The sequence below is a fragment of the Dendrobates tinctorius genome, unplaced genomic scaffold (genome assembly GCF_039654945.1).
Source record: "Dendrobates tinctorius isolate UK_male_01 unplaced genomic scaffold, ASM3965494v1 ptg000171l, whole genome shotgun sequence".
Classification (NCBI taxonomy): Eukaryota; Metazoa; Chordata; class Amphibia; order Anura; family Dendrobatidae; genus Dendrobates; species Dendrobates tinctorius.
This window is the reverse complement of record NW_027361838.1, coordinates 24950554-24975052: the sequence shown is the minus strand read 5'-3', so window position 1 is coordinate 24975052 and position 24499 is coordinate 24950554. Positions and strand designations below refer to the sequence as shown.

Sequence of the window (24499 nt, the reverse complement as noted above, 5' to 3'; positions counted from 1 at the left end):
CCTAAGCAAATATTATCCTTGCAAGTTAGCCGCCCAGTCATAGCTGTCGTCTAACCATGTCTCAGTTATTCCTACTATGTCGTATTTTTCCTCATAGATTACCAACTCCAGATCTTCAATCTTATTGGTCAACCTGTTGCAATTTGGTTGCGCTCGGCGCACCGTCAAAAGGATGCATGCGCCGCCAAACGCATACTGCACACTGCCTGCGTCCCCAGTGATAAAGATAGGGGACGCAAGACGCATGCAGCATCATGCGCCGGTAGGCGGAGCTACCGGCGGAGGCACGGCAGGGGGCAGGGCTTAGCAGCGGCCGTGCGCAGGCCGTCGCTACGCCCTGAAACGCAAATGTGAAACTAGCCTAAGAGGGCAACAAGTTTGCACTTCTGACCGGTAAAGTTGAGTTTTTGGGCCGGAAGATCCGTAAACATGTAGCATGTGTTGCAGGTGACTATGTGGATTTTCTTCTCTTCCATATTACTATTGTTGATGCAGTCTATGATGGGTGGAAACAGCGAGACCTGGCAAGTCCCAGCGATCGATCAGCTTACGGCGACTCTTCTCCTCTTCCCAGAATGCACCGGAAATATGCAGATGAGCTTCCTGCTTCTCCAATCCCTGTTTTTTTAGTCTTAGGTTTTACAGAAATTGCATTAATTCTTAATTATTCACTCTACCCATGTAGATTAGAAGAAGCAGCTTTCCCGGAGAGCTTGATCCTCCACCTAGTGCTAATAATTATTCATGTTTAGTTGTTTTGTTTCCCTTACATTAATAACTTGCTTGACAGCTTTATGGAAAACATACTTTGGCAGGTTATTTACATCAAAGGGCTAAATTGACTGCGGGAGGGAGCCAATTTGGGATTATTTACACCAAAGCACAAATGGTGTGCAGGGGGCACGAAGAGACACAATATGGCCAACAACAAAACACACATAGCATTCAGTAAATGTTAGAAAGTCAGTGATATGATCCAAATCAATATATATCATAAAAATAAAGTACATATATATTCACCCAAATATGCAGAAAATATGGAAAATATATTTTTATATTAAAAATTGTGATATACAAATAAAATTCTTGTGACAATGTATTGTCTTTAGTATCTTTTATTTGGATGTGTACTATAATAAAAATAGTCAGCACTCTGAATAGCTTTGGTTTTGGTTTTATATCTTTTTGATATTTTTAGTTTTTTGATTATATATTTTTCTATTGTTGGTATCTTTTTCCATATAGGTATTTACACAAAAGGGCTAAATTGACTGAGGGGGGAGCCAATTTGTGATTGTTTGGGTTCGCATACATTGTATCCCCCAAATCATAAACCAATTGCGTATCCTATAGATATACCATTACATTATTAGATGGGGAAAACCCCTCTAACAACCAAAGATTGCCTATATATTGCTGTAAGTCCACTGAAGCTTAGCAGTTGTGCTCTGCATCTGTCACATTATGTCCCTACTTTTGACTCCCAGTGCTATTTGCCGGACTTATCCACAAGCCCTCATTTATTCAGCACACGCTGGGCCATTATGTATTGGCATACTTTTTTTCGTAGTATGAAGAAGTGTAGTAGGTTATATTATTCCATATAAAGCTGCCATGGCTCCAGGGGTCTGCTGAAGTCCCCTGTGTCTGTCGAAGACTCCTGTGTCTGTCCTCATGGTATTTCTGTGGAAACCAGCTTCTGGATGGTGTTCATAGGAGATTTTGACTATGCATAGCAGTGCTGTAACCTTCCTATGTACCGTATATCACAAGCGTTCAGACAATCACAAGTTCAAGTTCACTTAGGGTACTAACAAATACTATGAAAAGTAAAATAAAAAAAGCAAGCTCTCAGACGACTATATCAACGGAAAAATAAAAAAAGTTATGGCTCTTGGAATACAGGGAAGGGGAAAAACGAATATGCTAAATGGAAATTCAACTGGACCTTAAGAAGTTAAAGCGAACCGGTCAGCAGGATTTAGCTGAGTGAACTACAGACAGTGTCAGGTTGGAACTGTTATACTGCTTAAAATGATACCTGAGGTGATGAAATCTGTCTTGTGGTTGTTTAGTCTGTGTTTGTAGTTTTCAGTTAATGAGATTCTGGTGCTTCGGGGTGGGGTACTGCATAGTAGCACTTTCTGCAAGCGGTGCTCTTAATCTGCGCAAGCCCGCCCCGAAGCACGAGAATCTCATAAACTGCAAATAAAGATTAAACAACAACCATAAGACAGATTTCATCAACCCAGGTATCATTGTAATCAGTATAATGGTGCCGACCTGACACTGTCTGTAGATTACTCAGCACAATCCTGCTGACAGGTTCCCTTTAAGTAGGTTGGTTGCTACATTATCAGTGGTCCACTATCTGTCTCCTTGATGGTCCCCAATGTGCCAGATTATTAGAATTGTATTTTTATCTTATTTCTTTTCCCTAATATAATGTTTAGTTAATCATTATATGTGCTGCCCTGTATGCATATTATAAGTGGACTGCTTACACTATTTTGTCAAGTACTTGATTTAAATTTGAGGAAAGCTGATTTGGCCGAGCATTAATAATTTCCTAATAGCTCTCGCTTTGTTTGATCAGTTACGGACAGTTAGTCCTAATGGCTTTTCCAGGCTGAGGAAGGAACAGAACACAGCAGTTGACACCAAGACACACCTATCTATGTTTTCTCATTGTCGGCCTGAGGAACACCTGGATTATACGGGTTTATTTCTATGCCGAATTTGCGTTTTTCCCTACTAACAGAAGGCTGCAATGCTGCCCGGCCTGATTTGTCTATATCTGGCTTCTTCCACCTTAGGGGCTTTCTGTTCTCCAAATGTCATAGATTCTGCATATGGAAACCTGCTCTTCTGGTGCCTAATCTACAAGATTTCTGCAGAAAGATTTGCGCTGTAATCTGCTGACCGGCATACACAATGTTGTTTCAGTACTTAGTCACTAAATGTTACAAAGAAAACAATTTGCTAAAACATTCACCTACAACAAGTTAAAAATGACCCAGTTGGGTAATTAAAGTGTTATTTCAGTAAGGGCTCGTACAGATGGGCATACTGTACCCTGTGTCCTGTGCACATAGGATGCTAAGGCTGTGTGCACACGATGCAGAATTCCTGCGGACCCGCAGTGTGATTTACAGTAGCATGTAAATCAATGGGAAAAAAAAACCGCTGTGCAGACGCTGCATTTTTTTCCGCGCGGTTTTCCTGCGGTACAAAATCCGCAGCATGTCACTTCTTTTGTTCGGTTTTCCACCTCCCCAGTCTCCAAATCCGCAGGGGGAAAACCGCAAGAAAACCGCATTAAAAATGGAAGAAATCCGCAGGAAAAATGCAGGTCATTTGACCTTCGGATTTCTTCAGTTCTGCTCGGAAAAATCTGCAGGGCAAAAAAGTACGTGTGCACTCAGCCTAAACGCACAACCACAGACCAGGGCACAATGGGCCCGTTCACATGGGTGTGTTTTTACACCTGGACCTATGGTCTGCAGGTAAGAATAAAATCGCAGCTTCAATAGTCTGAATTCTTTTTCATATTACACTGACAATTAAAGTCAGTGGTTGCTACAGATGCTGTATGGACATCAGAGTCTAGGCATCTGTTTGTTTGTTTTTTTGGTTTTTTTTTTGCTTTGTTTTGTTTTTTGATCCTTAGCAATTATGAACAGAGAGGCCTGTATTTTGCCTTTTAATTATTGTTTTTAAAAGTTTTGATGTATAAAATAGATGACATATGGATGACAAACTGGATGTGTTGCTGCCATCTGTAATTGGGTCCACTGCATCTTGATTGTGCATTTGCTTGGGGGCCTGGGCAGGTAATCTCTGCCTTTTTTATTCGGTCGTCCATGACAGCACCACCTGAGAGAGGGATCCGCCCTTCCTAGGAACAGGAAAACCTACAGATACAAAAAGGGCGGCACCTCTCCCACGCATCAGTTGGTTTCCTGTTCCTAACAAGGACAGAACTCCCTACAGATAGTCCGTCATGGATAACTGAATTCCCAGGCCAGCGGACCGACTCAGGTAGCGGGGGGTTCTCCTACCTCGGTCTCACTGGGGGCCCTGGATGCACCACGGTGGGTCCGGGTAGGATTTCCACGGCAGTGGTAAGAGCAGGCGGAGACAGGGTCCGGTGGGCGCCTTCTCCATGGGACCGGTGAGGTAAGCGGTGTCCCCCTGTGTCTCCTTTCCCCGGAGCGGTCCGTTCGGGCGGGCGCCGCCGGCGGTGTCCCACAAAGGGAGCGGACGGTTCCGAGCCGGCGGCGCAGTGCTAGCCCCTTGCCGCACGTCCCCGCGGCGGAAGTGACGCGGCGGAGGGGCGCGGGGCCTAGCGCCGAAACCGGAAGTCGGATGCCGGTCGACTTCCGGTTGTTGTGGACACGCGCCGATGCGCGCCCGCCGCCTGACGGGCCTGAAGGGGAGGGGGAGGATCGCGAGGCGGTCCAATGGGGGGCCCGAACACCGGACGGAGTTCCTGCTGATCCGGAGGGGAAGCCTTCTTAAGACAGAAGGCATTGCTGCTGAGGTGCTTCTGGAGGCCCAGCGATGAACACAACAGAAGCCCCCATGGACCCACAAGAAGTGCAGCCCGTGGCAAAGCACCCCAGTGACCAGCCTAAGGGGCGGAAGGAGGGACGTTCGAGTGGACAGAGCCACAGTAGTTCCTCTAGGCCAAAGGATCCTCCTGCAGCCCCCCATGATCCGGTACCTGTCCTCATCTGCAAGGGTAAGAGATCTGCGAGAATGTACCCTGATGCAGTGTCCCCTTATGTTTTTTGATTCTCAGGGGAAGAAGGCCACAGGGAAGCAGAAGCACAAGGAACGTGCCCTCTGTAGTTGGCCCTTACCAGATGGCCACCCTAAGAGATTGTGTCAGTCTTGCGTGAGACAGACGGTAGGGACGGAGATGAGGGGTAGAACGTAAGTGGAGTATCAGACTCTTACACTCTTCCCTATTTATGCAGGTAGCGGAAGAAGCTCCAAGCTTCGCTACAGACCTGAGGCAATTAATCAGGACTGAAATAAAAGCCCTATCAAAAGAAGATTCTTCGAAAAGAAGACGGGCTAGTGTTTCAGGCTCAGAATCTTCAGTCGGCCCTAGGAGGGAAGATATCTCCTCAGAGTCCTCGGCCTCCTCTTCGTCTTCCGAAGAGGATTCCAGCCGGTTCTGTTTTCCCTTGGACCAAATGGATAAATTAATTAAAACCATAAGGTCAACCATGGGGGTAGAAGAAAAAAAGACAGAACAGTCTGCTCAGGACATTATGTTCGGGGGTCTAGACCCCAGAAAGCAAAGGACTTTTCCATTAAACGAAAGAGTCCAGAGCCTGATAGACAGGGAGTGGAAAAAAACGGAAAAAAGGGGTTCTATGCCGCCTGCTTTCAAGCGAAGATACCCTTTTGAGGACCCAATAGTAAGTCGATGGGATAAGGCCCCCAAGCTGGATGCAGCGGTAGCTAAGGCCTCCAAAAAGTCATCTATACCCTTCGACGATATGGCCTCCCTTAAAGACCCCCTAGATAAAAAGGCAGATTCCTTTTTAAAGGGCACATGGGAGATGTCAGCAGGCGCCCTAAGGCCAGCAATAGCAGCCACGTGCGCAGCCAGATCCATGATGGTTTGGCTGGATCAATTGGACTCCCAGCTAAAGGATGGAACCTCGCGAGCTTCCATCCGTAAATCTCTTCCAATTATCCAGAATGCTGCTGCCTTTCTGGCAGATGCCTCGGCAGACTCAGTAAGAATGGCGGCCAGGTCTGCAAGTTTGTCTAATTCGGCCCGAAGAGCCCTCTGGTTAAAATGCTGGCCGGGAGATATCCAAGCCAGGTCCCGTCTCTGTTCTATCCCCTGTGAGGGTGAATACTTGTTCGGCCCCGTCCTAGACGAACTGTTAGAGAAAGCCGGGGATGAGAAAAAGAAATTTCCGAGTCTGCCGAATACATCCTGGAGACGTCCCTTTTCTAGGAAAGGGTATTCCCGCAGGAGGCAGGCCAGAGATCAGAACAGATGGGACAACAAGAAAACCAGAGCTACGGGCTTCATGTTCGGAGGAGGGGGGCGCCAATAAGGTCCATCACGGGATAATAAGAAGCTGCCCCAATGACTAGTGGCTCCGATAGGAGGAAGATTATCTGCCTTCTACCCGGCCTGGGCCAGAATCTCAAATAGCAGCTGGATACTGGGGGTGATAGCTACAGGACTGCACCTAGAGTTCTCCTGCGTTCCCCAAGATCGGTTCAGGGTAACTCCGCTCAAATCTTCCCCGCTAGAACAAGCTGCCCTGGAGACCGAGGTCCTCGAGCTACTGGACAAAAAAGTCCTGACGAGAGTTCCAGAGGAAGAGAGGGGGAAAGGCTTCTATTCCCCCCTGTTCTTGGTCCGTAAACCGGACGACTCATTTAGGGCTATATTTAACCTCAAAGCCCTCAATAAATTCCTGGTCGTACGCCCGTTTAAAATGGAAACAATTAACACCGCAATAAAAATGCTGTTTCAAAACTGCTTCATGGTGGTCCTAGATCTGAAAGACGCTTACTACCATATACCTATATGTCTAGCACACCAACCTTTCCTTAGACTGGCGGTTCAGTTGGAGGGGTCAATCCAGCACTTCCAGTACGCGGCCTTACCCTTCGGGGTGGCAGTTGCGCCCCGAGTATTCACCAAAGTGATGGCAGAGGTGATGGCCCATCTGCGCGAGCTAAACATTCTAGTCGTTCCCTATCTAGATGACCTCCTTATAATAGGCAGTTCAGCCGAGCAGTGTTTAGAACAATTACAGAAAACAACGGCGGCTCTAGAGCGGTTGGGATGGCTACTTAATATCAAAAAATCCCGTTTGCAGCCATTAAAAATTCAACAATTTTTAGGCCTAACCCTAGATTCTAAAAAGCAGGAATGCCGTCTGCCCCCAGAGAAGCTGCTGCACCTGCATGGCCGGGTCCTGAACGCTTCCAACAACCCCTCCATGTCCCTCAGGAAAGCCATGTCCCTGTTGGGTTCCCTCTCGTCCTGCATTCCCGCGGTCCAGTGGGCCCAAGTTCATACGAGAACTCTACAGGGCGAAGTTTTATGGTATCAGAGGATTCTTGGGGGTAACTTAGAAGGTCGACTGACCTTATCCAGAAACACAATAGAGTCCCTGGAGTGGTGGCTAGAAAGAAATAACTTGTCTAGAGGGGTCCCTTGGGAGTATAACATTACCCGCGTGGTCACCACGGATGCAAGTCCTTCCGGTTGGGGGGCGCATATGGAGGAAATTCTGGTCCAGGGCCTATGGGAACGGGATCAGATACAAATGTCTTCTAATTTGAAAGAATTGACAGCGGTAGTACACGCAGCTAAAGAGCTCCTTATGTATCTACAGGGCCATCACGTACGAGTTCTCTCGGACAATCGAGTGGCCGTGGCCTATATCAACCACCTAGGCGGAACTCGATCCAAAACTCTGATGAATGTGGCAGGACAGTTGTTCCAGCTAGCAGAGCGGCATTTTTTATCTCTCACGGCTCTTCACATAAGAGGAAAAGAAAACGTCGCTGCAGATTTCCTAAGCCGCAATCTGTTAAAACAAGGAGAGTGGGCCTTAAACACCTCCATTTTCGTTCAGATCGTGCAGAGATGGGGTCAACCAGAGGTGGATCTATTCGCCACCAAGGAGAACTCGAAAACGAGACAGTTTTGCTCCCTAAATCCCAGGGAGACTCCTCTGGCAGTAGATGCGCTACTGATAAAATGGGACTTCAGGCTAGCCTACGCCTTTCCTCCCCTATCTCTACTTCCTCTGGTGTTGAGGAAGATCAGGAAGGACAGGGCAAGGGTCATAGTCATCGCCCCGTTCTGGCCCAGAAGAGCATGGTTCTCGAACCTCAGGATCATGTCGGTAGACGATCCTTGGGTTCTCCCGGACATCCCGGACCTTCTGTCCCAGGGCCCGGTCTTCCACCCTCAGGTGGCTGGCCTACATCTCACGGCGTGGAATTTGAGCGGTCACTGCTACAAAGTAAAGGCTTCTCCCCAGACCTAATTGACACTCTACTAAAAAGTAGGAAAGTGGTGACAACTAAGATTTACGTCAGAATTTGGAAAAGATTCCTCCAAAGCTCAAATATAAATACTGATGATTCCGTCCCTATAGGCCAGATCTTGGAATTTTTACAAAAAGGGCTGGACCTGGGTCTCTCCACCAGTACCCTTAAAGTACAGGTATCTGCCTTAGGGGCCCTCTTTAGCTGCAACATCGCGGCTAATTACTGGGTCAATAGGTTTATCAAAGCAGCGAGTAGATCCAGACCAATAGTAAAGAATAGACTCACGCCATGGGATTTGAACCTAGTCCTCACAGCTATGACAGAAGTGCCATTTGAACCCATCTCGTCAGCCTCTATTAGGAGCCTGTCCCTCAAGATAGCTTTCCTGATAGCCATAACGTCAGCCCGTAGGGTAAGCGACATTCAGGCATTGTCTAGGCGCCCACCTTTTCTTCAGGTAAAAGAGGATAGGGTAATACTTAGACCTGACCCAGCGTATTTACCAAAAGTAGCCTCCAGCTTTCATAGGTCGCAGGAAATAGTCCTTCCATCCTTCCTCCCTAAACCAACTAATGAGAAAGAGGAGAAGCTACACACTTTAGATGTTAGGAGATGCCTCTTGGAGTATCTAGCGGCTACCGATCCCTGGAAGAAGGACAATGCCCTCTTTGTCTCCTACCAAGGCCCTAGGAAAGGTCTTAGGGTGTCCAAAAGTACACTAGCCAGATGGATTAGAGAAGCAATCTCGTTAGCTTATACCTCAAAAGGTAGAGTAGCTCCGGAGAAATTGAAGGCGCATTCCACCAGAGCCGTGGCGACCTCGTGGGCCGAGAGATCGGAAGTCTCCATCGACCAGATTTGTAAGGCGGCCACTTGGTCCTCTCCGAGCACTTTTTATAGTCATTTTAGGCTAGACTTGGGTGCTTCTGCAGACCTCTCCTTCGGTATCAGGGTTCTGCAGGCTGTAGTCCCCCCCCCCCCCCCCCCCCCCTAAAGTAGTGATTACTCTCTGTAATTCTCTCAGGTGGTGCTGTCATGGACGACCGAATAAAGTCTTAGTTACTCACCAGTTAACGGTATTTTTCGGAGTCCATGACAGCACCCATAGATTCCCTTCCCTTAGTCAATTTGGGTGTGCACCTCTTCCCTTTGTACATATCCACGGGTGATAAAAATTTAAGTATTAATATTGTTGTACATATAATCATGCATTAACCTTGGAGGTCCTCTTTTATGCTCTGTAATCCAACTGATGCGTGGGAGAGGTGCCGCCCTTTTTGTATCTGTAGGATCCCTCTCTCAGGTGGTGCTGTCATGGACTCCGAAAAATACCGTTAACCGGTGAGTAACTAAGACTTTCTGGTGTATTTTGAAAAAAATTTGAGGAATTCTTAGGCCTCTTTTTGTGTCGGTGAACACTATATGGATGCAAAATCTTTTTTTTTTTTTGTGGTTGAAAAATGGGCAATTTTACATTCGATCATCTGATAAATAGGAGCGTTATTTTTTTTTTTAGCATGATTAAACTTTATTTCCCATCGGCTGGAAATTCTTCTAGTTTCTCCCCTTTTATCTGCTCGTTGCAAATTTTATTTAGTAGTTTTTAAATTTTATTATAATAGTTGTTGTTCTGGTTATTACTACTATTATTTACTTTTATTATTAATATTGTCATCTTGTAACATATTATAGCCTCGTGTCAGCCCGCTTTCCCAAAGAGACGATCTGTAATTGCCCCTAGTTTATGTAGTGGTACAAGCAACTCCCAATGCGCTCCATGCTTGTGCAGATTCGCTGTTCACACCTGTGTGAGCCATGCCAGCAGCCATATTAATTCCTGACCAGTTCTCTCGTACCCAGATCTCTGATGCCTAGATACTATTCTAGACATTTGTATCCTTGAGCTAGGGCCTATTCCATCTTTTGATGCCTCCTTGAGGGGGAAATATTTGTCCTTTGAATGACTTCAATTCCAGCAATTTGTCTGAGAAAACCCATCTGTCCCCAGAACTTGTGTCCATATGGTGATCTATAATCCCAGCCCTGGGGCGAGGTCATTCAGCTGACCTTATACTGCTGCAGACTTTTTTTTAATACTTCGTAGCGATCACATTTCACTCTTTTGAAGTTTTACTATTCCATCAATTTCTACTCTTAGTTGGGATCCCAAGAGATAAACCTTTATTGCTCTATCATTAAAGCCGGAACTGACCCCCTATAAAGGTTTGTTTTTTTTTGTAAAGTCTTTATTAACTGTCATTGCTGATACAAGATTATCTCCAACTTGCCGTACTCTTCATCATAAACATTTTTCAGTTTTGAGGCTTCTTGACAAAGTATTCATCAGAAATGGGAATTAGAGCAGTAAAAATATTTCTTGGGTGACCTAAGTAAATTATAGGCTGCTTTAGGACAAACCTTTCTCACAGACCCATTTGGGGCAAATTAGCTTATCATTACTTTGTCCACCGAGATATTGTTGTTAACGGGGGATATTAAAATCTTTTAATTTTTTTTGCCTGATGATAGTGGCATCTAACCCACCACAAACACCATGCTCATGGCAAACATGGAGACCTTATTAAACACTGAGACTTTTTACCTACCCTTTTACTACTTACTACTAAAAAAAAATATTTTCAAATGGGACCACAGAGATGCTAAAATTAAAGGAAACTTATCGCCTATTTAATCCCCTTCTTGCTCCTATATACTGCTACTGGTGTCTGCTGCTATTCACTGGCTTCCTCTTCAGAAGAGGATGTCAAGTGACCCCTGCAGCTAATCCGTGTCTACTGAATGACTGCAGCAGTCCCTTTGACGAGAAAAGTAAGGGATTGTTTCTTCTAGTTTAGGTGTAATATGACCGCTGCAGCTATTCAGCTGATTGGCTACAGGCGACAGCTGCAGCCGTTTCCCACCAGACATCAGGAGAACCAGTAGGGCACTCCAGCAGCAGGACAGAGGAGCCAGGGGTCCTGTAGAAGTTATGTTTTGCTATTTTATTTTAGTTTTCTTAATTTTCTATTTATTTTTTTTAAGTAGTTGATATCTCCTTTAATGAGTTCCTTTCTCAAGTTTAAATTTTTTTGTTGAGAGGAGCAATTTGGGATGTTCTTGAACCCTCAGGTAATAGATGGAATGTATCAGGTACATTTTCACCAATGTTCAGTTCTGTTACAGTGCCACCTTAGGAGGATAGAAGCATTACAGTCTTCATTTATACCAGTGTACTGTCTGAGTCCTACATGCACAAGTGGAGTCCTTCTGAGCTATTCACTCCAAATTCCCTAATAATGTGTGTGAAAACTTTCTTCTCCAGATACCCCATTTTACTGGATCAAGACTCCTAGGAAGACTTCTTATCCTTCATTCCTGTCTGTATAAATCCCATGAGCCTATGTAATTTTAGGTGCACCTGAGTTCCACTGATTCCATGTGCGACAACCATACACCTTGGGTAAATGTCACTTGACAAGAATGCTTATTTTTGTGTGAAAGGGGAGAAAGCAGCTGGCAGATACCTCTGGCGGCAGCTTATCTATAGGGAGAAAAAGAAAATTAGTATTTATATCCAAACTGCCTGATCCTTTTCTCCCCTGTCATGATCTGTCGGGGAAGAGGCGTAAGGTCCACATACACTTTAAATGCTCATCTGGGCACTTTCAAATCAGCAATCGGCCTACTTTGGACAGGGTCCAGAATATTTAGGCTTATAGGGGTATACAGGCATCTAACACATTTATGGTGCAGTTCTCACGGGCTACGCAGGTCCTTCTATAGAGCGAAATAAGCCTTGAGAGTACCTTTCTGACCATTAGCTGGAATATGAGTGATTTCTAATTTTGGGAAGTTTAATGAGTGTATATTTACAGTAATCCATGCCAGCCAGGGAAGTGCCGTCATTTTCCCCAAAGCGGAAAGGTTTTTACTTAACTGAATTGCTCGTCGTCTGTAAATTTCCATCTCCAGAAATATGTTGTTATACTGCATAAATTCTTTTTGTGGTGTAGAATAATAAAGAGAATTTGGTTGGAGGGGATTTTACGCTCTGACATTTACAGGTTCTAATGCTTCCCCTCCCTGAAGTTCAATGTTCAGGTCTCAGTACATTTTCTTTTATGCTCTTAGCAAAGTTTATATCATACACAATGAATGATTGGCGACCTGATGATGTGACATCAGCGTTCTAGTTATGAGCGTGACCGGTAGATACATGCTATAACCACCATATACACTGTGTGGACAGCGGACTAGACATCCTCAGGGCACCACTCAACTCCTCAAAATGTGGGTGTCTCCGTTTTATGGTATTTGCAAGAATCCTGTCCCTCTACCTTACCTGCTGTCACTTGCTTTCTGTTATCTGCACAACTTCCATTGACATCAGTGTTAATATAGAACATGTTGTAAATAATGCAATTTTTCTTGCATTTTCCATGTACAGTATATAGAAATGGACATTAGAATAATGCATTAAAGTGTCATATCTGATTTTAATTGTTGATGTCCTCTTTCTAGAGGACACTGTAAAAATTGGCATTAAAGTATTTACTACTTGCAAAAATACTCAAATAGGTTTTCCAAGCTGAATTAATTAAAGGGGGTGATCCATGACTACGTTCATTTTAGTTCCTTAGTCTGAGAACTAACAGGCAGTTAGTTACTGAGTACCTGCCTGTTCTGCCTAGTGCACATCTCTACAGGAACAGAGAGGCTGCTCCTGCCAGCAATTTTGTGGCTTCCGTTGATTGACTTCACATCAACAGAGTAGCCACTTCTCTGATTCTCTGCTCTGTTAGGCCGGTTTCACACGTCTGTTTATTTCCAGTACCTGAAAAAATGGTACCGGAGATATCCGTGTTTGTAATACTTGCATCAGACATGTGGAAACCATGTACCGCATCAGTACAACACGGACGGCCACCGGGGTAGAAGCGCTACAGTAAGCACTGTTCCCGGGCTCCGGGTGCTGAAGACTGCTCTCATCATTCTCCCCTGCTCTCCCAGCGATCGGCGCAAGCAGAAGAGAATGATGAGAGTTATATTAATGTCAGAAAGATGACGGCAGCTTTTGGGACTATTACTCCCATCATCTGACACCTGCTGCCGCTAATAACAGTGACAGCAGGAGCGGCTGTTGGGGGTATTCCTCACTCTCCATCTGTGCTATAACTAAATAAATGAATGAAAAACCCGGCGTGGGTTCCTTTCTATTTTCTTTAACCAACCAGGCAAAACTTAGAGCTGGGGGCTGCAACCTTCAGCAATCAGCTTCAGCACGGTTGGCTATCAAGAATAGAGGGGAATGGAGTTAGGCGAGGTTGTAAGTATGGTATAATTGAGATTAATAAAGGAGTCTGTGTCATTTTCTCAATTAAAGGACTTAATTCTGGGTGTCCACGTTTTCTTACAATATGACTATGCGTTTAGTAATGGGGGCGTCTTATTAACGCCTCTCCATTACTAACCTCGGGGCTTGATGTCACCTGACAATGCAAAGGTGACATCAACCCCCCCCCCCCCCCCCAACTATCACCCCACTTGCCACCGCTACAGGGCAAGTGTGAAGAGCCGGGCAAAGCGCCAGAATTGGCACATCTATTAGATGCACCTTTTCTGGGCAGCTGCGGGCTGCTATTTTTAGGCTGGGGGGATGGCTTTAGGCATGGCCCCTTACCAGCCTGAGAATATCAGCCCGAGCTTTCAGCTTTAGCAAGGCTGGTTGTCAAAAAATAAGGGGGGGTAGACACCATTCCATTTTTTTTTTTTTTAAATTTATTTAAATAATTCTAAAAACAGCGTGGGGACCCCTCTATTCTTGATAACCAACCTTGCTGAAGCTGACAGCTCAAGGTTTCTGTCCCCAGCTGTGAGTTTTGCCTGATTGGTTAAAGAAAATAGTGGGAACCCACGCCGGGATTTTCATTCATTCAGTTATATCGCAGGTGGCGGGGTGAGGAATACCACGATCATCTGCTCCTGCTGTCACTGTTATTAGCGGCAGCAAGTGTCGTATGATGGGAGTAATAGTCCCAAAAGCCCCCACTGTCTATAGCTCCCGGCGCTGGGGAACAGCGCTTTCTGTAGCGCTTCTTCCCTGGTGCAGATGCGTGTCACACGGTTGACATCAATGTGTGTTCTCCGTGTGCACATGTGCAGGACGTTATGCCGCCTGTGCTGACGGTAAAAAACGAACCTGTCTACGTGTGGGGCTCATAGACACACAGTCCGTGGAAACACTGCCATGTGCACAGCCCCATTCACTTGAATGAGTCTACCTGTTTCAGGGTCTCCGATACATGTGAAAACTGTCACCACATGTACCGGAGACACGGATGTATGATAGGGGCCTTGATGGGGATTGACTGCAGATGTCATGCTGATTGACAGCTGGCTCCCCCACTGCTTAACTGCGGGGAGCTGGCTTTCAATTAGCATGACCTCAGCAGTCACACCCAGTTGAAAGCAGGGCTGTGGAGTCAGTAAGCCAAACCACCAACTCCCGACTTTCACCTTTACTCCTCAGTTTCCCTGACTCCCGACCCCACTGCTTTGCCTCACTACTGAGCATGTACATAAAGTGCAGCACAGATTCATCTCAACTAAAAGCGAAGATCCTTAGATCATGATCAGAACAGACATTTATAGGAGATTTCATAACTTTCCCAAATTCTTATGAAAACATTTTCAGCACATCCTGTGTTGTACTACTGAACCCAATTTATTATATATTTTAGGAGTTTGAGTCTGTCCATTTATACCGACTCCACCCAAATGGACAGCAACTCCACGACTCTGAATATCCCCACAGCCCTGGTTGGTGGAGCATCCCGGTTAGAGCTGCTCTGTTGACGTTTAACAGCTGAATTGCTTGCAGAAGTGGTCCGTGACTGCTCTAAGCCGGCTCTGGATAGAATAGGCAGGTAGAGGCTATCTACACTGCTCAAAAAAATAAAGGGGACACTTAAACAACAGAATATAACTCCAAGTAAATCAAACTTATGTGAAATCGAACTGTCCACTTAGGAAGCATCACTGATTGTTAATCAATTTCACATGCTGTTGTTCAAATGGAATAGACAACAGATGGAAATTATTGGCAATTATCAAGACACCCTCAATAAAGGAGTGGTTCTGTGGGTGGGGACCACAGACCACATCTCAGTACCAATGCTTTCTGGCTGATGTTTTGGTCTTTTTTGATTGTTTGTTGTGCTTTCACACTCGTGGTAGGATGAGACGGACTCCACAACCCACACAAGTGTCTCAGGTAGTGCAGCTCATCCAGGATGGCACCTCAATGCGAGCTGTGGCAAGAAGGTTTGCTGTGTCTGTCAGCGTAGTGTCCAAAGGCTGGAGGTGCTACCAGGAGACAGGCCAGTACACCAGGAGATGTGGAGGAGGCCATAAGAGAGCAACAACCCAGCAGCAGGACCGCTACCTCCACCTTTATGCAAGGAGGAACAGGAGGAGCATTGCCAGAGCCCTGCAAAAAGACCTCCAGCAGGCCACAAATTTGCATGTGTCTGCACAAATGGTTAGAAACCGACTCCATGAGGATGGTCTGAGTGCCCGACGTCCACAGATGGGGTTGTGCTCACAGCCCAACACCGTGCAGGACGCTTGTCATTTTCCACATAATACTATGATTGGCAAATTCGCCACTGGCGCCCTGTGTTCTTCACAGATGAAAGCAGGTTCACACGTGACAGAGTCTGGAGACGCCATGGAGAGCAGTCTGCTGCCTGCAACATCCTTCAGCATGACCGGTTTGGCAGTCGGTCAGTAATGGTGTGGGGTGGCATTTCTTTGGAGGGCTGAACAGCCCTCCATGTGCTCGCCAGAGGTAGACTGACTGCCATTAGGTACCGATATGAGATCTTCATACCCCCCTTGTGAGACCATATGCTGGTTTGGTTGGCCCTTGGTGCCTTCTAATGCAGGACAATGCCAGACCTCGTGGCTGGAGTGTGTCAGCAGTTCCTGCAAGATGAAGGCATTGAAGCTATGGACTGGCCCGCCCCTTCCCCAGACCTGAATCTGATTGAGCACATCTGGGACATCATGTCTCGCTCCATCCACCAACGTCACGTTGCACCACAGACTGTCCAGAAGTTGGCAGATGCTTTAGTCCTGGTCTGGGAGTAGATCCCTCAGGAGACCATCCGCCGCCTCATCAGGAGCATGCCCAGGCGTTGTACAGTAGGGAGGTCATAAAGGCACGTGGAGGCCACACACAATACTGGGCATCATTTCCCTGTCATGAGGCATTTCCACTGAAGTTGGATCAGCCTGTAATTTGATTTTCCACTTAGATTTTCAGTGTCATTCCAAATCCAGACCTCCATGGGATATTCATTTTGATTTACATTGATAATTATGTTTTATTGTTCTGAACACATTACACTATGCAATGAATAAAAATTTGCAACTAGAATATTTCATTCAGAGATATCTAGGTTGTGGTATTTTAGTGTTCCCTTAATTTTTTTGAGCAGTGTAGTTTGCAACTGCCTGCCTCTTAGTTTTTTGGCTCATAGTAAAAAATGATTTAGTCCTGGATAATCTCTTGAACGCTATGCTTCATATGCCCTGTGTTTAGGGTTGCACTTTTAGTAAAAATGTGAATCTCCCAGCTTTCCTGTGCGATACTGCACATTGGTGCTAATGTCTCTTCAGTGCAATTGTTGGGAGTTGCGGAAAGACAAAAAATGGTCATAACTTGTAGGTTTCAAAAACACAGCCTGTGTAGCCAACTTCACCATGATATAGGTGCTTGTGCCAAGTTTATATGTTCATCTACTGCTCCATTCTTTGGATCGGTGAAAGGTCCCAATGATTGGTAAGTTATAATCTATCCCATGAATAGGGGAGAACTTCCACACTTGGCACAAACCAACTGGAGGTGCAGTTTAGAGTAATTTACATTGTGTTATATATTGCCACAATTTTGTGGAAATTTGACAGAATTTCAGCATTTAGCTTTTTCAAACTTTTGAGTAAACATTTGGTTTTTGTTTCTTTTTTTTTTTTCCGCTCCATGTCGCATGCAGATACAGTTACGGTAATAGTAGACCATACTCTCTGCTCCCCAGTAGCTACGCTACTGCTGCAAAGAGATAAATGTACACAAGTGCCGCCCGTGGCTAAGATCGTGCTGGCATGAGAGCAATAAAGGCAACAGAAGCAGCGGAGGGGCTGTGGCAGAGCCGAAAACACTATCCACTGTACCCCTCCAAAGCGATCAATATAAGAGAACTTCAAACCCTGATTACACAAAGTCCCTAAAACTGATTTCTTCACTGTTGCATCTGGGGGTGGGGGGGCATGACGTCCTTTCCATGCCCCCAGTTACTACATGCATGCCAGCGTCAGCTGCTGGCCTCTGATTGGCCGGCAGCGTGTATTGCATCTCACGGTCCTCGTGAGTTGGTGTGCAATAGTAGACTGCAGCTGGTTGTGCGTCCGAGGACTCACATCCAGCTGAAGTAGGGGCTGACGGCACCCTCATGGTAGAGCTGCGCTAGTGCTGAGGTGATGGTGCGTGTGCCCGCAGGAAGAGCTCTGCGTGCCACCTCTGGCACACATGCCATAGGTTCACCACCACTGGGCCCTAGACTGTATACTGCATTAGAGCGGGATTAGCCGAGCTCCTATACAACCTCTCCATGTAAATTGATTATTCTCATTTAGTGACTTCAATCACATCTTGACCACAGTGCGGAATTGAAACCTTCATTATGAGCGAATGCCAACAAACCCAATTAGTTATTGGGTTTCCCACGAGTATCGTATGTGTCTGTCATGTGAGGGTATGTGCACACGATCAGTAATTGCTGCAGGTTTGACGCTGCGTAATTATGAGGCGTCAAACCCGCAGCAGCCCGATGTTACAGCATAGTGGATGGGATTTCAAGAAATCCCATGTCCACTGTGTTTCCACAGACGCCTGTGGAAACAGTCATGCAGCGCCGCGTCTCCCCAGAACGCGGCATGTCAATTTCTCTTGCGGAGATTCCGCACGATTCAGTGTACACATGTGGAATCACCTATGTTCAATAGACGGCAGCGCTGTGGACGCAGCCAACATATGCTGTGTCCAAAGCGCTGATAGTTCCGGACCGTGTGCACCCAGCCTGATAGATCTTTGGTTTTTTTTTTTATTATTTTTTTCGTTCTATTACTTTAACAAAGCAAAAAAAAAAAAAAAAGCAACATTGCAGTCTTTTCTGTGATCGCTGTCTGAGCTTCACAACAAGTCACTGGCCACAGTAAGTGTCAGGCTATGTTTTGACATGTCCCATTTCTTTTTTTTTTTTTTTTACCCCCTACGGTTGCCTTTCAGTGACTACACATGACTTTGCTGATGACAGCAGAGATAAATCAGTGGGAAGTTGCACATACTGGCTCGATACCTAGATACATGGTAAGAGGTTTTCGGCTGTTTCCAGCTAAGTTGCATCTTCTTCAGGAAGGGAAGTGCCGCTCTGATTCTGGGATGTAGAAGCAATGTAGTAATAGGGGTGCAGGAGGGTATTCCCAAAGTATACCAGAGAATGACAAACCTGAGTACATTGTTTTTGTATACTTTACAATACAATTGTCTTTTCTGTCCCATATTGATACATTTACTAGACAAGGTCTGCTATTTAGGGGGATAATGTCCAATGGTTTATATGTAGGATACAGAGTTTTGTTTTACTTTACCCACTGAAAATCCTAAGAGCAGGATGGTAAAACGCAGTTGTCATCAAGAACATTGATTGGGAAAGTTTTCTATCAGCAGTTTACAAAACTATTTGCAAACCTCTGGCTATTTATTACTTGATGAACCTATTCTTTGGCTATGTAGTATCTGCATCATGTTTCTAATCAGCAATTTGTCGATAATAAATGCCTTTAATGGTAGACTTTTTCATCCAACATGAATTACAGATTTCTGACTTCTACTGTAGCCTGGCTTGGGGAATCGCATGTTTGTCTGTATCTAAATGGCTTCTCCCGCTTCTCAGGGTATTTCTATCATATACATTTATGGTAATCCTTAGGTTTGATATGTGGGGGTTCAGACAAACTCAGATTGCTTCTTCTGCTTTTTTGTGGCTGCCTCACCAGGCATATTAGGGACCGTTTTCTTGTGGAAGGTTTGGGACCCAGACCTGTTATGTGGATATGCCATAATGGGGTCTGGCCACCATCGTGCATTATGCCAACCCACACCATAATCCCGGCAGTAGGACCAGTGTGATGATCTCTTCTGAAGGCCTCTTCATGGTGGTGCCCACATGGATTCTTCAGATTCAAAGAATGGCGCCTAGTGATCCATTCTGTACTGCAAGGGAAATTAGACGTCACATACCAAGACAAAGGAGTACGCAAACCAACAGAAGGCTTAATTTTATTCCATTATTGACACTTGACCGATGTTGGTGTCATTAATGTCAGATAAGATTTTCTGCTGGCCACAGCGACTAAATGTTTTCTCTAATGCTAGCCTATATTATAATATATTCAGGTTAGGTCAGTCAGCCAGATTAATTTTAGACGTAATTCACACGTCACTGTGTCCAGTATGTGTGGTGACAGTTTTCACATGTACTGGAGACTCTTACAGTGAATGGGTCTGTGCACATGTTCGTGTGCTTCCATGGACTGTGTGTCCGTGAGCAAAACACGCTGATATGTCTGTTTTTTTTAACAGATTACAGGCCTCAAAACGTCCCACACGTGCGCACTGATGACTCGCAGATGATATCCGTGTGTCATCAGTGTGACACATACTGGTGCCTGGGAAAAGCCGTATTGTTCGTGCTGTTCTCAGGTACCTGGTGCTGAAGGCAGCTCTCATCATTGTTGCCTGGTCTCCCTAAAATCACCACGACCAGGCGACGCGGATGGGAGTTCTATTCAACACCCCCTGTGTATATTGTTTGTATAAAACAAAAAAAAAAGGCATGGGGTCTCCCCATAATTTTCCCAATATAGTTTCCCAAGTTATTAATAACAGCTCATAGCTGGTTGGTAAGCCTTTGTTTGTTAGTTTATGGGGGGACTCCAGAAAGAAAAAATTACGTAAGGTCCCTCTATAATTATTAACCAGCAAAGGTTAAACAGCTGTAGGCTGATATTAATAGCCCTCAACCGCCCCACAAATGGTGCAACTATAAAATGCTCCAAATCTGATGCTTAGCCTTTTCTCTTGCCATGGTGCGGTGGCAAGTGGGGTCATAGTTGTGAGGTTGATGTCAGCTGTTTTATGGCCGCTGACATCAAGCCCCAGGGGTTAGTAATGGAGAGGCATCTATAAGACACCTCCATTACTAACTCCATAGTCAAATGTAATAAAGACACAGAGTAAAGTCCTTTAATTGAAATAAAGACACAGTCCTTTATTTGAAATAAACACTCCCCACCCTTCTTTTCCCATTTATTCCTGTAAAAAATAATAAAACACCATATTCCTCCCCTGTTTGCCGATAATCCATTTGTCCAACAAAGATCCCAACTCAGCTGCATCTGGATGCATAGCTCAGCAGTGGCATGATGCAATAATTCAGCCGTGCATCCCAGAGATGCTGAGCGTCAGAGTTCAGCTTCAGTGACCTGCTGTGATGTCATGGAGGTTACTGCAGATCACAGGCTGTGGTTCCCATGGTTAGTTAATTGTGAACCGGCTGTTGAACTGCGGTAATCTTAATGATGTCGCCACTCTCACCTTAAGAAATTTCTCACAGTGCAAGCAGTGACGTCATTTAATGTTAGCCGCACCAGGACAAGTGTGAAGAGCAGAGGCTAAGCACAAGATTTGCCACATCTTTTGGGTGTGCCATTTCTGGGGCGGCTGAGGGCTGGTGCTCCTAGTCTTGGAGGGGGACCAATATCCCTGGCCTCTTCCCAGGCTTTTGATATCATCTCACAGCTGTCTGTTTAGCCTTTGCTGGTTAGTAATTATAGTTACGTCATTTTGGGGGGATCCCACCCTAAACTAACCGGTAAAGGCTAACCAAACAGCTGTGATCTGTTATTAATAGATTGGCAACCTTTAGCGCTACTTGCCCCTTTCCCAGATTATTAACATCAGCCCCTGCGGTCCGCTTTCCCTATGCAGGTTCTGAAAATTACGAGTGACTGCACGCCGTTTTTTTTTTTTTTTTTTTAATTATTTATATACAGCAGATGCTGACTCCTACTCTCAGCATTGTCATCCTAATCGCAGGAAGACCAGGTGACAATGATGAAAGCTGGGAACAGCGCTAACTGTACTGATTTTCCCAGACGCTGTTACGTAGCGCTCTGATGCGGAACACAGATGCCACACGTATGTAACACATGGACACGGATTACACCGTTACTTGTTTTTTCCAGTACTGGTAATATCAAGACATGTGAAAGGGACCTAATATTTCTGTTTTTATGTATTTTACATTGATAGATACAAATCAAACACTGAGACAGTGGGACTAAAGGTGCTCATGAGATTCTAGCTGCAGTAGTGCCTTTCTTTTGTCATTTGAATGCTTTACATGTGCATGACTCGTCTAGGGGGGTTAAATGAGGTTTATTTTTTATGCACCTACCGTATATTACTACTTTTTTTATTTTTCTTATATGTATACGAAAGTAGCCATTTGTATAACTTTAAAACTAAATTCTATAGCATACAGAATAGAGCACACTAAAGGCGAAACCAAGACGTGACCCTTACAGTACTTTTATGTTGGTCACAATGCATTTGTATCAAGTGGAACCTCATTATGTTTTCAATGGGGTGCTCATTTTCATTCATTGCCTTAAAGTCACAAGTATGCAGCCATCGGTGTGCAGAGATAGCAGTTGCACCTGAACTCCGGAGGGAGCCTGAAGGTTCCTCTCTATTTTTAAGGCTATGTACCCTCGTATGCAGAAAAAAAACCGGAATCCTTCCCAGGAAAAACGTGCGTTTTTTTGCACGATTTGTTGTGCGATTTTTGTGCTTTTTTTTTTTATGCGTTTTTTACAGGAGCGTCCTACTGCTCATTGAATATAGTTAGAAATGCAGACTTTTCCGCAAAATTAATGAGCATCCTGCATTTTTACCGCGATGCGTTTTTTTGCGGTTAAACGCATCAATGTGCACAAAAAGTGCGGAATTCATTAAAATGAATGGGATGCTTCTTGTAAGCGTTTTTTAAGCATTTTTTGCGGGTAAAAACGCTTACGTGGGTACACAGCCTTAAGGTACATGGTAGGTGGGTTTTTCTGACATGGTCCATAGGTCTAATCATTTTGTTTTCTTAGGTTTTTTCTTTTGCCCACCGATTTACTGTATCCACCCTATTCCATTTGTAAACCTTTCTGGCCCAGCAGAAATAAGTGTCTCATGAAGTGTTTTAGGCATCTTGTGTTGCAGATGTTAATTGTCTTTTATCTTTCAGGTTATTGTATCGCTTGGGATCATTATCTACAAAGCTCTGGACTATGGCTTGAAGGACAATGAGGAGAGGGAGCTTAGTCCTCCCCTGGAGCAGCTCATAGATAACATGACTAATGTGGATGAAACTGATGTCAGCAATGATGAAGGATATGATGCTTTGGATGAAGAAGAGGAGTATGCCAATGAAAAGGAGACTCCAGCTTTTCGACATTCATACAAGAACGTCATGAAGGTAATACCTTTGTCGTATTTTTTTTTTTTTTTTAAATTTGTATATTAAACATCAGGGTACAAAGAATGCACAACATACACAATGACTTATGATAACAGGCACTCTACAAGCATACATGCCTCCGTCTATAATATATAATACAAAGATATTGCACACTCTTATAAATGAACAAGGTAATGTGTACATTTCTGTCCAAGTATATGCAAAAGAAAATGACTGTTTATATATTTCCCCATATGTATATCATTCTAATTTTACAACCTTGTCATGTCATGCGACAGTAAGAACTAACTTAAACTACAACTACCACTACGTCAAATAATACCCACTATTTCCGCAGCCTAGTTTCCTATGCCATATTATGTCACATGTGATGTTCAGTCTTGCAAAGTAAGGTGAGAGGAATTCCACCTCTCCCAAATCTTTTCAAACTTACCCGGGCATCCCCTATTTTGGTATAGCGTACGCTCATATGGAGCAATTGAATTCACCCATTTAATCCAAAATCTAAGGGAAGGATCTGAGCCCCCCATCCACCTCAGTGCCAGCACCTTTCGTGCCATAAACAGCGTCTCGCGCAAGAAAACCTCAGTATAGCGATCCCAGATCTCCTCCTCCCATACCCCAAACAAGCAAACCAATGGTTCTAGAGGGACAGGGGCCTGCATCAAGGACGTCAGTAGTGTAGTCACCTCTTTCCAATAGTGTAAAATAATGGGACATTGCCACACCATATGAATAAAATCAGCATCTGGCAAATGACATCGCATACATTCTGACGATTGAAGTCGACCCATCCTAAAAAGTCGCAACGGAGTTAAATATGATTGATTTATTATATACAGTTGTATCATTCTGTTATTAATAGATGGTGATACTCCAATCGGAGACTCCAGAATCTCCTCCAACTCCTCTCCTTGCGTATCAGGGATGAGTCGTTCCCACCTCATCTTAATAGAGCCCATGGCCGAATCTGCCCCTACTGCCAGCATATATGTGTACAAGGAGGACATGAGACCCTGGGGACCCTGCGAGTTAAGAATTCCTATCAGAGGTAAAGATGAAATAGTACGGTCCACACCCCCATCCCTCATATGCGACTGAAGAGCCGATCTCAGCTGCAGATAGCGAAAAAATTGGAATCTCGGAATGTCGTGTGTGGTTTGCAATTGTTCAAAAGACTTTAAGGTCCCCTGGTCATACAAGTCTCCAACCGAAGAAACGCCACACTGAGTCCAAAAAACAGCGGATGGGTGATTCAGCAGCTCGGGAAAATAATTATTACTCCATAGGGGCATTTCAGCCACAACACCCCTAAACCCTATTACCTTCTTGATTTGTCTCCATATTAATCGTGCCAGCCGGAGCAGGGGCAGCACACGTGGAACATTAGTCCTTTCCAGCTCAAAGAAAACTAATGGGCAATCTGCCTGTGCAACGTGAAGCAGGTGACTTTCAGAATTAGGGAGGCAATTACCCGGCATCCATTTATTTAAAGCTTTAGCCTTCCCAGCTAAGTAGTACAGGGAAAAATCTGGCAACGCCGCCCCACCTCCCTTCTTTGGTCTTTGTAAAGTGGACAATTTAAGTTTGGGCCTAGTTTTCCCCAAATAAAGGACGTGACCAAAGAATTAAGTTTGACAAAAAAGGACTTGGGCACCGCTACCGCACTGTGCTGGAGTGAGTAGCTAAATTTAGGGAGTAATATCATTTTAATCAGATTAATGCGTCCAGCCACAGATAATGGGAGCCTACTCCAAGACGCAAATTTATCTTTAACCAGGTCTAACAATGGGTGGACA

At 44.8% G+C, this 24499-nt stretch overlaps 1 protein-coding gene across 4 annotated transcripts in view; it reads left to right on the top strand.

The window, feature by feature from the left end:
• SPIRE1 (spire type actin nucleation factor 1) overlaps window positions 1-24499 on the top strand; it is a 209505-nt gene that overhangs the window by 58131 nt on the left and 126875 nt on the right. For all 4 annotated transcript variants that reach the window (XM_073551009.1, XM_073551007.1, XM_073551008.1 and 1 more), the window contains one exon: window positions 22467-22697. In XM_073551009.1, coding sequence (XP_073407110.1) covers window positions 22572-22697 — 126 coding nt within the window. In that variant the 5' untranslated portion in view covers window positions 22467-22571. The remainder of the gene's footprint in view (window positions 1-22466; window positions 22698-24499) is intronic.